The sequence below is a fragment of the Mobula hypostoma genome, chromosome 6 (genome assembly GCF_963921235.1).
Source record: "Mobula hypostoma chromosome 6, sMobHyp1.1, whole genome shotgun sequence".
NCBI classification, from domain to species: Eukaryota; Metazoa; Chordata; class Chondrichthyes; order Myliobatiformes; family Myliobatidae; genus Mobula; species Mobula hypostoma.
This window is the reverse complement of record NC_086102.1, coordinates 99092815-99109377: the sequence shown is the minus strand read 5'-3', so window position 1 is coordinate 99109377 and position 16563 is coordinate 99092815. Positions and strand designations below refer to the sequence as shown.

Sequence of the window (16563 nt, the reverse complement as noted above, 5' to 3'; positions counted from 1 at the left end):
CCCTCCATAGCTGCTGCCTGTCCTGTTGCCCCATCAACCTAAACAGACCTAGTCCACAGTCAATCTAACCCTTTCCTCCCTCACAGACTATACCGTTCTATTTGTCTTCCATCCACATGCCTATCTAATACTTTCCTAAATGTTCCTATTATTTCACCACTCCCGGCAGTGTATTCCCGGCATCCACCACTCTCCATGTAAAAATCCTACCTCTGACATCCCTCCTAAACTTTCCTCCACTCACCTTAAATGTCCTCTGGTATTGGCTATTGCTGCCCTCGAAGAAAGGCTGTCCACTCTATCTATGTGTCTTATAATCTTAAACAAGCATTTTGTGTGGATTTCCAGCATCTGCAGATGCTCTTGTGTAACTGACTACATCTGTCTACCAAAACCCATACATACACTGATGTAATTGACGCAGTGATTTCTAGTGGGGAGTGTGGACAGGAAAATGCAAACAGAAATTGTGACAATAGACATTAAGATTTGTAGCCAAGAAGCATCTATAGATTACTGTCTCATGATAAGATATAAATTCTTCACTCAGATGCTGTAAATCTCTTTTTCTTCTCTACTCTTAAAGGCTGTGAATGATTGATAGTTGAGACCTTTACTAACAACCAAAGCTGATGTGTCTTTGGACATTACCCTACAACCATTAGGCTCCTGAACCAGTATGAAAAGCTTCACTCACCATGACTCTGAACTAATTCTACGACCTACTGACTCATTTTCAAGGACTCTTCACTATTCTTGTTCTCAATATCATTTTTTTATTTGCCCATTCTATCTTCTTTTGCACTTTTTCAGTCTTTGTCTGATTATGTATAGTTTTTCATGAAATTCTATTATAGTTCTTTTTTTCCTATAAATGTCTGCAGGAAATTGAATCTCAAGTAGCATATGGTAACAAGCAACACACACAAAATGCTGGAGGAACTCAGCAGGCCAGGGAGCATCTATGGAAAAGAGTACAGTCGACGTTTCGGGCCGAGACCCACATCAAGACTGGGATCAGCCTTTTTTCCCAGTCCTGATGTGGGTCTTGGCCAGAAATGTTGACTGTACTCTTTTCCATAGATGCTGCCTCTAGCTTTTTGTGCGTGTTGCTCGGATTTCCAGAATCTGCAGATTTTCTCGTTTGTGATATGGTAACATGTATTCAGTGGCCACTTTGTTAGGTATACCTGTACACCAGCTCATTAATGAAAATCAGCCAATCATGCAACAGTAACTCAATGCACAAAAACACGCAGACATGGTCAAGAGGTTCAGTTATTGTTCAGACCAAACATCAGAATGGGGAAAAATATGATCTAATTGACTTCGACTGTGGAATGATCGTTGGTGCCAGATGGGCTGGTGTTAAGGATCCGGCCTGAACACTGTGTCGAAGGGCCTCTGCTGGTAGCTCTGGATCACAACAGTCTTTAATTTCTGTTTTCTTTCACCTGGCCATGTGGGTTCTGGCCCAGCCCCTTTCCTTTTTGGACTTCCTCCAATTACCTGCTTGTCTCCTCATTTGCATCCACCTGTTTCTAATTATCACTCATTACCCTGGCCATTTAAATCCTGCCTTGACTAGCAGTCTCTGCCAGTGGATGCTGACTGCCGTAAAACAAGAGACAGACAGACAGACAGACAGACAGACAGACAGACAGACAGACAGACAGACAGACAGACAGACTGACTCACTCTGCCAGTTTGTCCCAGTTCTGACCTGTGTTGTTCTAGCTTGTCATTGTGACTTCTGCCAACCGATTTTGCCCGGTTCTGTGTTTTGGATTTTGCCTGTTCCTGGACCTGATTTTTGATTGTGCGCTCTAGATTGTCTGCCCTCACCTGACTGCCTTTCCTGGTAAGACCTCTGCCTGCCATTTCGGATTCGTGCCTGCCTTCTGTTTTTGAAAGACTGTTGCCTTTGTGCTCCCCAATAAATCCTGGTGAAAAAGTATTCATTGGTCTGCACTTGAGTCCCACTGAAACTTGACAGAACCCGACAGCTGGTTTGAGTATCTCAGAAACTGCAGATATCCTGGGATTTTCATGTACAACACACTCTAGAAATTAAAGAGCATGCTGCGAAAAACAAAAAAAGCATTCAGTGAGTGCCAGTTCTGCGATTGAAAATGCCTTATTAATGATGGCCAGACTGATTCAAGCTAGCAGGAAGGAGACTAACTCAAATAACCACATGTTACTATGGTGATGTGGAGAAGAGCATCTCTGAACGCACAACATGTTGAACCTTGAAGTGGGTGGGCTACAGCAGAAGACCACAAACATACACTTAGGGGCCACTTCATTAGGTACAGGAGGTGGTGGCCACTGAGTGTATACTAGGTGTAGTTGGATAATAAATTTACTTTGAACTTTGAATAAAGCAGATTGAGAATAAAGCTGAAGTAAATGATCAAACACGATTGTACTGAATAGTGGGGCAGGTTTAAGGACCCCCATGTTTTACTTGGTTATTTGCACACCATGCACAATATTTTTAATAACATAGATATGTGGAGACAAATACTTTCTTATTAATGATAAATTTGCAAAAACACAAGTAACATTAATGATTGGGTGAGACTAATGAGAACAATGCCTACCCAGCAGAATCTCAGTCATTAATTGAATGATGTCAGGGTGGACCAAGCAGTTTAGTAAATCATCAGTGGATATCAATCTCCTAACATTGTCAGCAGGTTTGGAATCACAGTCCAAACTACACTGTTTAGCTTCCAATCTGCTGGCCAGAGATGGATCACCAGATGTGCTGGAAACTGGGTCCTCTTCTGGAGCAGCAGCTACCTGCTGAACAGGAACCAGATTCGGTCCAATACAGATGTTGGTGCTCAGGCCAGCTTTAGGTTCTGCAAGCTTCCCTCGTCCATCCTTGGCTGCAAATTCTGCCGCTCCTGAACCACCTTTTCTTTTTTTCGGAAGGCCAGAGGAAAGCTGCACTGACTGATCGCTTCCTTTTGTGCAGCTGGCTGAATGGGTCTTGGCGTTATCTAAACAGGATTGAACTGCAAGGTTGACGTAGTGTAGGTTTGTTTCATACGATGTGACAGCACCCTACACACACAAAAAAAAGAATATATAGAATTATAAATGTGTACAGCCATTGTTTGGTCTGTTCCCGCTCATATATTGGGCCTCTTATTTATTTTATTTAGAGATACAGCACAGAACAGGCCCTTTCAGCCCAATGAGTCACATTGCCCAGAACCCACCTATTTAACAGTAGCCTAAATACAGGACAATGTACATTGACCAATTAACCGACTGTTGGAGGAAGCTTACGCGCTCACAGGGAGAATGTACAAACTCCTTACAGACAGCAGTGAAATTGAACTCTGCCCCGAGCTGTAATAGTGTAGTGCTAACTGCTACACTACCTTGGACAGCTACCTTGGCACTCTTATTTAAGAAAGTATATGCTGGCATTGGAGAGGGTCCAGAGCACATTCATGAGAATGATCCTGGGAATTTCAAGAGGACTGGAACATAAAGGCAAAATGCAATGTTGAGGCTTTATAAAGCACAGGTGAGGCGTCACTGGGAGGATTGTGAGCAGTTTTGGTCCCCTTATCTTAGAAAGGATGTGCTGAAACTGGAGAGAGTTCAAAGGACGTTCATGAAAATGATTCCAGGATTAAACAGCTTGCTATACGAAAAACGTTTGTTGGCTCTGGGCTCTGGAATTCTAAAGAATGAGGGGTGACCTCATCGAATGGTGAAAGGCCTTGATAGAGTGGATGTGGAGAGGATGTTTCCAATGGTGGGAGAGCCTAAGACCAGAGGACACAGCCTCAGAATAGAGTGTGACGGGGTCCTGAATTACCCCCCATGAACTGTGCTTTTGAAAAGAGAGAGACAGAGATATTTAACACCGACGTCTTGTTTTTAAGAGAGAGAGAGAGAGAGAGAGATGAGGATAGCTTTGGATGATGTTATGGGTTTTCTGCAGCATATTTACATTTTTACAAGGACACTGGTTTCAGCTTCTGTATTCTTACAGACAGAGAAGGGAGGAGCTGTTTGAGTGACAGTTGGTAATCAGCACGGTGAGATAAATAGAAGGTCGGATGATAAACGGACAGACACATGGTTTTGGACACTGAATGAGCTTTGTTGTGCCCACAGAAAAAGTGGGTTTTGGAGGATCGATCAGGCAGATCGATCAGTGGCTCTCGCAGTGTGAAAAGGGAGTGACCGGTGGGGAGTTATTTGTGTGTCCAACCTTCACCTGGGTTGATAATTCCACCACAGAAGAAAGGTCCCCTCTGTTGTGGTCACAGTCGCTGACTTCCAAAGGACAACGGGAAGATTGACGGCGTCAGCTCACCTGAAGACTCAAACCTCTCCCCCTCTCTCTCCATCACTACTCAACTCAATACCGTAACTGAACTGAACTCTACTCATCATCGTAAGACTATCTATTTACCCCTAGACTCGAAGAAGCTTGATTTTCATATATTTCCACACTTACTTACATATAATCATTGCTAACCTGTTTGATTTATCTGTATTTATATTACTGTATTGTGTAGTTACTAATAAATACCATTAGTTAATAACAATACTGGACTCCAAGGTGTTTTCCATTTCTGCTGATTCTTTAATCCGTCACGGGGTACGTGACAAGAGGGATGTCCTTTTAGAATGGAGATGAGGAGGAATTTCTTTAGCCAGAGAGTGGTGAATTAGTGGAATTCTTTGCCGCAGGCAGCTGTGGAGGTCGTCTCTATGTATATTTAAGGCACAGGTTGATAGATTCTTGATTGGTCAGGGCATGAAGGGATACAGGGAGCAGGCAGGAGACTGGGCTGAGAGGAAAACTGGAAGGCAGACTCAATGGGCCAAATAGCCTTATTCTGCTCCTGTATCTTATAGTCTTATGGTTAAGTAGGAGGAACTCTAGTCTTGTACTCACTGGAGTTTAGAAGAATGAGGGGCACATCTCATTGAAACCTATCTAATATTGAAAGGCCTCGATGGAATGGATATGGAGAAGATGTTTCCTATAGTTGGGGAGTTTAGGACTGGAGGGCACAGCCTCAGGAGAGAAAGACATCCCTCTAGAATAGTGATTAAGAGGAATTTCTTTTGCCAGATGGTGGTGAATCTGTGGAATTTATTACTGCAGATGGCTGTGGAGGCCAAGTCATTTGAAATATTTAAAGCATAGGTTGATAGGTTCTTGATTTGTAAGGAAGCAAAAGTTATGGGGAGAAGGCAGGAGAATGGGATTGAGAGGGATATTACATCAGCCATGACGGAAGGTGAAGCTGAATTAATGGGGCAAATTCTGTTCCCATATCTTATATGCTTTATTTCACTATTCTACCTTCAACAATTCCCACACCTTCCTGTGGTACCTGGAGCATCATTGCCCTTTCATCATCTCCCTTTCTGCCCAACCACATAAATGAAAAAAAAAAAAAATCTGAAAGGATTACATAATTGCACCTCCAGTTCAAAATATTGCACTAGGCGTTCAAAGTCAAAGTCGAGTCTATTGTCATATGCACAAGTGCAATGAAAAAGTTATCTACAATGAGAAACCAGTATAGGTGAAATGAAAACCTTTAACTTGAACATAGAGCACTACAGCAGAAACGGGCCCTTCAGCCCATCTACTTGGTGCAGAACAAATATTCACCCCGCACCCAGACCATACCCTCCATACTTCTTCCATCCATGTACTTATTCAAACTTCTCTTAAATGTTTCAGTCAAACCTGCATCCACTACTTTTGCTGGCTCACCATCCTCTGAGTGAAGATGCTCCCCCTCAGGTTGACCTTAAATATTTACCTTTCACTCTTGGCATATGACTTCTATAGTCTCACCCAACCTGAGGGGAAAATGTCTGCTTGCATTTACTCTCTCTATAGAGGTTGGCACAGTAGCATAGTGGTTAGTGTACAGCTTTACAGAGCAAGCGACAGGGGTTCAATTCCCGTTGTTGTCTATAAATCGTTTGTACGATCTCCCCGTGACAATATGGGTTTCCTCCAGGTACTCCGGTTTCCTCCTACATCACAAAGACATACGAATTAGTAGATCAATTGGTCACATGGGTGCAATTGGGCTGCACAGGCTCATTGGGCCGGGAGGGCCTGTTACCATGTTGCATCTCTAAATAAATAAATAAAAGATACACTTATCATTCTATATACATCTATCAAATCTTGCCCCATTCTCCTAAACTCCAGGGAATAAAGTTGTTGGCAGGAAGAATTACAGTCTATAATCAGTGAATTTGAATGAATCAAGGACAGTGGAAGCAGGCAGACCAATTGTTTCTGTTCTTGCCATGGTGGGGTGGGGGGGGAAGATGGAGGCTGTCCTTTTATGAAGAGACTGTGTTCTTCATTTTGTGAGTTAAAGTCACTTGCTTGATCAGTGTTTTAAAGTTGACATAATGATGCTCCAGGTAATCTGCAGGACTAGAGATCATTTCCAAAGAAGTTATTTGTTATGTGTTCTTTGGTTGGATAGAACATGCAGATTTTTGACTGTTGGGGTTTGAATCTGTTCTGTGTGATTCAAGCTGGTTGCTGATTGAGAACAAAGTGCCATAAATTACCGACTGTCACTTGCTGGGAAGAGGGCAATAAATGGATGCTGGCCTGGAGCAGAGCCAATAAAAAGATGTTAAAAGTCAGATACATGACTTACAGCCGATGACAATGGAATATAACATTTGAATTGGTAAGGAATGAATATAAAAACAGACTCTCCAAGTGTGCTGGCAACAGTAACTTTGTAGGAGAACAACCGTCGCAGATGAGGAGGGGCCCATGGATGTGGAGATTCAAAATGGAACTACGAGGAACATGTGCTCTGCAGCACAAACTCCTTTTTAACTGGTATTATATTTTCTGTTCTATGACTGTTCATAGAAGGTCAGGGGAACTTAGTTGGTGTGCACACAGGTACCTGGTTGTGTAAGTTCACATGTTCATCCATTGAGATATAAAGGTACTTGTTGGTAATTACAGATTCTCTTTGTTCCTCCCTGATCATTATTACAAGGGGTGATTCTTGTAACAAAGTCCTCACCTATTCAACCTTTGCCTATAAGATAGGTCCTGAAGTCCTGGCAACATCCTTGGAATTTTTCTCTGTACTCTTAATTTTATTGATAACTACCTGAAAGTAGGTGATTGGAAATGCACACAATACTCCAAATTAGGCCTCACCAATATCTTATATAACTTCAACAGAATATCCCAACTCCTGTACTCAATACGCTAAATTACAATAAAAAGCTTCACCACAAGAACCCTCAAAATTACCAATCCAAATTCATCTTTATGAAATATTTCCTTTCAGTTCACATGCTGTGCCATAGTTGATTTCTCTTAATTCACTATCCTCTTCCTGTTTTAATCTCTCATACTTTTGCAATGATGCCTAATGCAAGATCAGGAAAAGGTATCTCATCATCTACAGTGACCTAGCAGCACATTCAGCAATTTCAGACTGTATCCAGCATGGTCCAATGATCATTCTTTGGCCAACATCTTGGAAGTTCATCAGCGTGAATGTGATTTTGGACCCGTTGGTGATCACAGGACACTTGCAGGATTTTGTGAATAAAACATACGAGTCATTTTATGTGCTCTACAAAAGCCTCAGCCGTTTACTTCCATTACAAGTAAACCTAAAGCAGTCCCCTTACACTGACTTCATTACAACAGACACCACTTCTTAATGTGAAGACAACAATTCAGTAAGGGCGTTTGTGATAATGTACAACAGTTACTACTATGAACAGTATGTGTCATCCGTCACCCATTACATTACCTACACAAACCCCCTAGAATTCATCAAAACCAGCATTGTGAGTCTGTCTGCAGCTTGTACGAGCTGCCCGACTTGGGCCCTGTGTTGCTTGGTTGGATTAGCAGTAGGTGACCCTGGCTCATCGGGGGTGTGCTGACATGCACATGGTTATGTTGTGATGCTGGGAGAACGGTCGTGGAACCATCTAGGTCTTGGTGGGCCGTCTGAAGCGACCTACAGAAATGCTTTCAGGTTTAACCTTCCCATCTACAGTAAGTCTTTTTGCCCTGTCCAAAACACAGAAAGGGCCATTGTAGGGGCGATTAAGGGGGTGTTGATATGCATCATGGTGGGCAAAAATGAACAAGGTAGAACACAAGTGAACTGTAACTCAAAAGAGCTGTACACCATGGTGGAAGGTAGGAACAGGTGTAAAAGAATTGAGTTTACTGAGGAGAGCAGAATGCTGCTGGCTCGCAGACCAGGTGAGGAATAAAACCACTTGGCACAGCAACTCAGCTGTGAAGAACTGCAGGTCCTCCTTTGGAGCCATTCTGAGCCCAAGCAGGACCCACAGGACAGGATCATGCCAACAATTATCTGTCAAGGAGGCCCTCAGAGCAACTTTTAAGGAATGGTGAAACAGCTTGTACAGGCTTTGAACTGTGGGTGATATGCTGTGGTGTGAATCAATTTAACACCAAGGTTCTGGGCCACTACAGTCCAGAGGTCTGGCATGAACTGGGGATTGAGGAGGGAAGAAATATCAGATGGGGTGACGAACTAAGCAACTCAGGTTTTGATGAATGCCCATGCCATGTCCAAAGCAGTCGTCAACACTAGAGAGACAACCTCTGGCCACCTGGTAGTACAGGCCACCATGGTAAGGAGATGTGTGGAACAGTCGGGGGTGGAAGAGGACCAACAAGGTTCACAAGGACAAGATGAAGATGTTGCTCAGGGACCTTGAAAGGTGCTAATGCTGCCCAAACTTGATGGTTAATTTTCACCACTGACACACAACATAGACTGCACTCCAGTCTTGCACATCCTTCCTAAGGCCATACCACAGAAACTTTAAAGCAATCAGTTTCTGTGAAGATTTCCCACCTGTATATGAGAGGACATGACTGGAGTTAAAAACAGTATGCCTCCAGTTTGCAGGCACTATGGGCTGAGGGCAACCAGTTGAGACATCGTACAGGAGAGAAACTCCTGCATCCCTGAACTTGACGACAGCCAACCGCAGGTCTGAGTCTACTGAACATTAAGCCTGAACCTCTGGGTCACTAGCTTGGTTCACTGCCATGTTGGCATAGTTAACCCCGCTGTGTATGGCAGCGACAGTGGGCCATGAGAGGCAATCAGCCACAGCATTATCTTTCTCCTGGATGTGAATTCTGAAATATAGGCCAGATAGCATTGCTGCTGTGAAGACCAAGGGTCTGATGCCATGGCCATCGTGTGCACAAGGGGTTTGTGTAGAAAATGAAAACAGTGGATAGCCAGATAGAGACCGAGAAGCTCATGGTCAAACTTCTCAGGGGGCAGAGATGCTGGCTGAAGAAGGTGAGCAGTTGCCAAACGCCTCCAACCAACTGTTTGTGCACAGCACTCACAGCATGGTCTGAGGCGTCAGTAGTGATGGCTATAGGTGCATTGTGGAGCAAGTGTGCCAGTAGGGTCACGTTTCAAGGTGCTCATTTGGTGTTGTCAAATTCTCTGGTCATGTCTGCTGACCACTCAAGCATGCAATTACCTTGTATAGTACCTTTACAGGCACTATACAAGGGCAGCATAAGTTCTCACAGAATGAAACGGTGAAAGAAATTCACCATACCTAAGACTTCTTGCAGTGCTTTGGTAGTTTGGAGCAGTGCCAAGTCCATAACAGTAGTGACTTTTGACAATGGAGTGGCCAAAAAGTCAATAGTAGAGAACTCGAACTGGCATTTAGCAGGGTTAATAATCAGCCCATACTGGCATAAGCACTTGGAAAGTGTGTGGAGATGTGACGTGTTCGGTGTTGGATGTGCTGGTGATAAGTATGCCGTCCAGGTAAACAAAAAGAAAATCTAAGTCTTTTAATATTCGTCGCAGGAAACTCTGTGCTGCTTTCTCAGCCCAAGTGGCATTTGCAGAAACTCCAATGGGTTCGAACAGTAGTTTTGGGAGCATCCTCATCGTAGACCGGCACCTGATGTAGCCCTAAGTGCACTTTAGAAAAAAATTAGCTTTCCAACTAACCACGATGAAAAGACTTGAATATGTGGAATTGGGTAATGATCAGGGGTGGCGGCCTCGTTAAGGTGGAGGTAATTGGCACATGGACGGCAATCACCATTGGGCTTATGGACTATGTGGGCGGGTGAAGCCCAAGGGCTGTTCGATCTGCATACAATGCCAAGCATTTCCATGTTAGCAAACTCAGCCTTCAGGATGACCAGCTTTTCCGAGTCCTGCCTATGTGCACGGTGGCGGACCAGCGAACCAGTTGTGGAATTGTGGTGCTGAACCCCATGCTTTGTGACTGGAGTGGAAAATGTGGGCTTGGTGAGCTTTGGCAATTCGCCCAGCAGATGATGAATTCACATGTGGTGGTGTATGTGCAGGACAGAGTCATTGTGGGCAACATACTGGGGGTACAGAGTAACAACCCAAAGTCCTGTGCGTTCACAAGCCGACATTTCTTAAGATTTACTAACAGCCCTTTGGCACACAGGAAATCGGCGCTGAGCAGGGGTCCAGCAACTTCAACTAAGACAAAGTCCCATGTGTACCATCATCCACTGAAGCAGAACATTATGCCTCATTAAGTCCAGATCCTGATACTGCTGATGGCCTCCAGCTATGATCCGTCGCCCTCGGCCTTAAAGGCAATGGGCAATGCTGACAGCACACTCACTTGTGTGCTTATGTCACACAGACACCGTTGCCCTGAAAAGGTGTCCGTAAAGAACAATAAACAACCCTTGGTAGCTGGAACCCTTGGTGTTCACAGATCTCCGATGTCCCAATGCATTGGCATCATTGAAGTTGCACGGCGGTTGGCACTTGGAGTTCTTGCTGAAGCGTGCACGGTAAAAACACAGACCCAGTGTTGTCTGGTACAGAGCCACAGGTGTGAGTTTGCTGGAGACTCTGCTGCCAGGGCTTTTTGAGACAGGAGGACCAATGCACCTCTGCCTGGCTAAGGGTAGACTATCAGCCCTTTTAGAAGATTCCCTATAGTCCTTCACAGGTATATTAGTGAGGACTGTGCAAACTTGATCAGGCATTTGTTACATAAAGAGCTCTTTAAAAATAAAACAAGGATGGTGATTGCCAGGAGAGCAAGCAAGTGGTTTAATGGGTCTGAAGGCCTGGTGTCACCCAAGCCGGGCAAGGCTCACACAGAGACAGTCCAAAAGTCTGTAATAGGTTAGTTTTCAGAGTGATATATTTATCATTTGCAGGCAGGTCCCCAGTCGACTCCCCACTCTGGGTGCAGTGGAACTACTTAGTGATGCTATAATATAGTAAAATTCGGTATTGTCCGCAGTGATTTCTTGCAGCATGAACTGGACTTCTGTCTGTGTAAACCAAAACTATGGCAAGCTTCAAAAAAACTGTGTTGGTTGACGTGTCGTTTAGTACCTCTGGAAACATCCAAGAGTGTCGGGGTCACCGATGTAGGATTTTGTGAATAAAACATGCAAGAATCATTTTACATGCTTAACAAAAGCTGCACCCCTTTACTTCCATAACCAACAAACCAAAAGCAGTTACACTGACATCATTATGTCAGACACCATCTCTTACAGTGAACACAACAAATCAACAATGGTGTTTGTTAACTATGTACAACAGTTTCTATTATGAACAATATGTGTCATCTGTCACCCATTTCATTACCCTACACTCTCATGTTCACTGATGAGAAACTCCTTTCTGCACTCTGATGTGACTGAGATTCAGCTTTCAGTTTCTCTTTAATCTCTTTTGGTGACTCCAGATTTGTATTCATACCTCCTTCTGTTAGCCTTTGAATGTTATCATGCTCTTTTCACCAGCACCATTGCCATTTGCGATGTTCAATCTCTCCTCCCTTCCAGACAATCAGACCACCCCTTTGTTCTCTCTGTTCCCATACCTTCTCTGCAACTGAGAACAGGTTTTCACTAATTTTTTACACCTGTAAATGGAGATCATTGATCACATTAATCCCTTCTTGCTCTACAAAATCAGATGGCACACAAATGGACCTTGTTGGCCCAGCTGTGGACAATGTCTTTTATTTCAGTTTTCCAGTGTGTCCACCACTTTAATTTTGGATATCTACAATTTTCAGTAGAGGGGCACACACAAATTGCCGGAGGAAGTCAGCCAGTCAGGCAGCACCTGAGGAATAAACAGTTGATGTTTCAGGCCAGACCCTCCATCAAGTGCAACACAAATTCGCCTGAAGTATACAATCTGCTACACTTTCTTTCCCTGACTGCCCATTAGAATACATACTAATTTTTGCCACCATTTATATTAGCTAATTAGCACAAATTTGGAATTAATTATCAAACACTTTGATACATAGAATCACAGAAATTTACAGCACAGGAAGTTGCTATGTTTCATTCTGTTGGCCTTTATTAGACCAAGGCTAATATGAAACAGCTACACATTGCCAACTATATTTCTCATGAACATGGCATGAACACATCCATGTCAAATGTGAACTCTCACTCTAGGCTAGCAATGTACAGGTCAATTTGGGTAAGAAAGCCCCATATTTTTGGATGCATTTGCACTGCAGAGAAAGTTCATAAAGTCATGGGGTGATACAGCACCGAAAGAGGCCTTTTGGCAACCCATCACATGACACTCAATGGAAAAACATTGAGGAGAGGACACTTTCCATCCCCATACAGACAATTTTGGCTGATAGCAACCTACAAAGTTACATAAATAATATTGACAACCCGTGGGCGAAATGGACTCTTAAAATATGGAAAACTATTATAAAAGAATATAAACTGGAGAGAGACATTGCAATTCTTAAATGGTGTGCATATGACTCAGATTTTATGCCGAATAAACTGGATGCTAGATTTAAGGACTGGACAGCTAAAGGAATAACAGCTATTTGCAATATAATGAAAGAAGGAACACTGTTCAGTTTTGAAATGCTCAAAGAGAAACACTTATTAGAAAAACAAGACTCTTATTGGTATTTACAGATGCAACAGTATGTTAATAAGACGGTTAAAAATGTAACCAAGGCAAGTACATGTCTGATAGAGCTGATTAGAAAAGCATATAATTCAGACAACAGTAGTAGAATAATTTCAAACGCTTATAAGGGTTTGTCAAATCTTAAAACACATTCCACTTCATACATTAAAACAAAATGGGAGAAGGAAGGAGGGATAATAATATCTGAGGAAGAATGGACAATAATATGGAGGTATCAATGGAAGTGTATCAGTTCACAGAAATGAAGGGAGTTCGGGTGGAAAAACTTGATAAGATACTTTATACACCCTCTCAGAAATCCCATTATGATAGTAACCACCTGCTTGCTGGAGAAATTGTGGAAATCAAAATTATCATATCTTCTGGGAATACCCCATTATCAAAGACTATTGGAGTGGGATACATAATGCCCTACAAGACATCTTTAAATGTGAACTACCCTTAGAGAGTAAGACCATATATTTTGGGTATATACCTCAAGAATGGTTGAAAAGAGAGAAATATTTAATGAATGTACTGCTGGTGGCTGGTAAAAAGACCCTTACCAGGAAATGATTATCATAGGAGAGCCCAACTTTAAATATATGGATGGAAATTACAATGGACATTTACAAAACGGAGAAGATAACAGCATCTGTTAATCATAAGTTGGAACAATTTTATTCATACTGGAAAAAATGGTTTAACTACATAACACCTCGTAGGCCTGATTTTATTCTCACAAGTCAATGAATATATTGTAAAAAAATAACTCCCTACTCTGTACATATTTTCTTTTGATTGTTCTTTCTTTCCTCTCCTTTCTATAAGTGTATACCTCAGATAAATATTATGTGGAGATTTGTGATAAATATGATTACAGGTGTCCCCCGCTTTTCGTATGTTTGCTTTATGAAACCTCACTGTTACGACAGACCTACATTAGTACCCTGTTTTCGCTTTCAGAAGGTGTTTTCACTGTTACGAAGACAGGCAGCGCGCGCCCTGAGCAGCGCTCTCCCCGGGATTTGGAATGGCATTGCTTAATCACGTTGCATTGAGCAGCCGTTAGCAAGATGAGTTCTAAGGTGTCGGAAAAGCCTGAAAGAGCTCGTAAGGGTGTTACACTTAGCATAAAACTAGACATAATTAAGCATTTCGATCGTGGTGAACGAAGCAAGGACAAAGTGAGTTTGGCTTGTGGAAGCTGACGAGATGATGTTGAAGAGGTTTTGGCATCCCATGACCAAGAACCGATAGACGAAGAGCTGATGCAATTGGAAGAGGAAAGGATAACAATCGAAACCGAATGCAGTAGCGAAAGTGAAGCAACTGCGTGAGATTTTCGCTGCAATAATAAAGTACGACTTTAATTTTGAAAGGGTACATAGGTTTAGGGGATATTTGCAAGATGGTTTGAGTGCTTACAAAGAACTGTGTGATAGAAAAATGTGCGAGGCTCAGCAGTCAAGCAAGCCTTCCACATCAGCCACAGCAGACGACGAACCTCGACCTTTGACATCGAGGCAGGCAGTCATAGAAGAAGATGAGTTGCCTGCCCTGATTGACGATGAGATGACACCCCCGTGTCCCACCACCCCAACCCCCGGGCCCCAGACAGATACTGTACTGATCCGCAGAGAATGCAGCGGTAGCCGGGAGGCACACAGCACATCTTTAAGAAAAAAGCCGAAATAACCATACTAATTAATTAGGTGCCACCTAGCACGTAATTGTTGGCCCAGATCAGAGGCGATGCAATCACCTGCGCCAACATTTACATGCCGGGCAGTACTAATTAATTAGCATGTTTATTTCGGATTTTTTCTTAAAGATGTGCTGTGTGCCTCCCAGCTACTGCTGCATTCTTCGTGGCAATGTATCAGTCGGCGGCCTGGAGGGTGGGGGCCACTGCACCACCCCAACCTGCGACGACTTAGTCTAACACACCGTCATCAGTGTGCTCAGCGCTGTTTTCCCAATTCCGGTAGGTGATACTACACTGTACATACATTATTTCTACTTTATATAAGCTGTGTATTTTTACGTGTTATTTGGTAGATTTGGCAGCTTCATAGTTTAAAGGTTACTGGAGAGCACGGTTATGCCAACAGCGCTTGTGTGAGATTTTCTGCCGAGAGCACTTGCGTGAGATTTTCGCAACGGAGATCTGTGCAGGCAATCGTTGTAGAGAAGTATTTCTACTTCATATAGGCTGTGTATTTATCATATCATTCCTGCTTTTACTATATGTTACTGTTATTTTAGGTTTTATGTATTATTTGGCATGATTTGGTAGGTTATTTTTGGGTCTGCGAACGCTCACAAAATTTTCCCATATAAATAAATGGTAATTGCTTCTTCGCTTCATGACATTTCGGCTTACGAACAGTTTCATAGGAACGCTCTACCTTCGGATGGCGGGGGAAACCTGTATATGACATATATGTACAGTATCTGAAATACATCTTATGGAAATGTTTGTTTGATGATGAACTTCAATAAAAAATAAATTACAAAAAAAAAAGAAAGAGGCCTTTTGGCTCAACTCACTCATGCTGACCAACATAAAGACCATAAGGGCAGAATTTGGCCATTTGGCTCATTGAGTCTGCTCTGCTATTTCATCATGGCTGATCCAATATTCCTTTCAGCCCCAATCTCCTTCCATCTCCATGTATCCTTCATGTCCTGACCAATCAAGAATCTCTCAAAGCTCTGCCTTAAATATACACAAAGTCTTGGCCTCCACAGCTGTAAGTAGCAGAGAATTCCATAGATTCACAACTCTCTGGCTCAAGAAATTCTTCCTCATCTCCGTTCTAAAAGGACACCCCTCAATTCTGAGGCTGCGTCCTCTGGTTTTAGACTCTCCCACCATAGGAAACACCCTCTCCACATCTACTCTATCAAGGTCTTTCACCATTCAATAGATTTCAATGAGGTCACCTTTCATTCATTCGAATTCCAGTGAATACAGGCCCAGAGCCATCAAACACTCTTCATATGATAAGCTGTTCAATCCTGGAATTATTTTTGAGAAGCTTTTTTGAACCTTGTCCAGTTTCAGCACATCCTTTCTAAGATAAGGGCCACAAAACTCCTCATAATACTCCAAATGAGGCCTCACCAGTGCTTTAAAGTCTCAACATTACATCCATGTTTTCATATTCTAGTCTTCTTGAACGAATATCAACATTGCATTTGCCTTCCTCACCACAGACTCAACCCGCAAATTAACCTTTAGGGAATCTTGTACAAAGATTATCATCTCTTTGCGCCTCAGTTTTTTGTATTTTTTCTCCATTTAGAAAACAGTCAACCCCTTCATTTCTTCAAGTGCATGACCATACACTTCTCAACACTTCATTCCATCTGCCATTTCTTTGCCATTCTCCTAATCTGTCTAAATCCTTCTGTAGCCTTTCTGCTTCCTCAAAACTACCTGCCCTTCCACTTACCTTCATATTGTCTGCATACTATGCAACAAATCCATCAATTCCATCATCCAAATCGTTGACATTTAATGTAAAACGAATTAGTCCCAACACAGACCCTG

The 16563-nt window shown here is 42.7% G+C and overlaps 1 protein-coding gene across 5 annotated transcripts in view; it reads right to left on the bottom strand.

The window, feature by feature from the left end:
- Positions 1-1071: 1071 nt before the first annotated feature.
- Positions 1072-16563, bottom strand: part of hspbap1 (hspb associated protein 1) — a 314662-nt gene continuing 299170 nt past the window's right edge. For all 5 annotated transcript variants that reach the window (XM_063051316.1, XM_063051317.1, XM_063051319.1 and 2 more), the window contains one exon: positions 1072-3075. In XM_063051316.1, the coding sequence (XP_062907386.1) occupies positions 2587-3075 (489 nt within the window). In that variant the 3' untranslated portion in view covers positions 1072-2586. The remainder of the gene's footprint in view (positions 3076-16563) is intronic.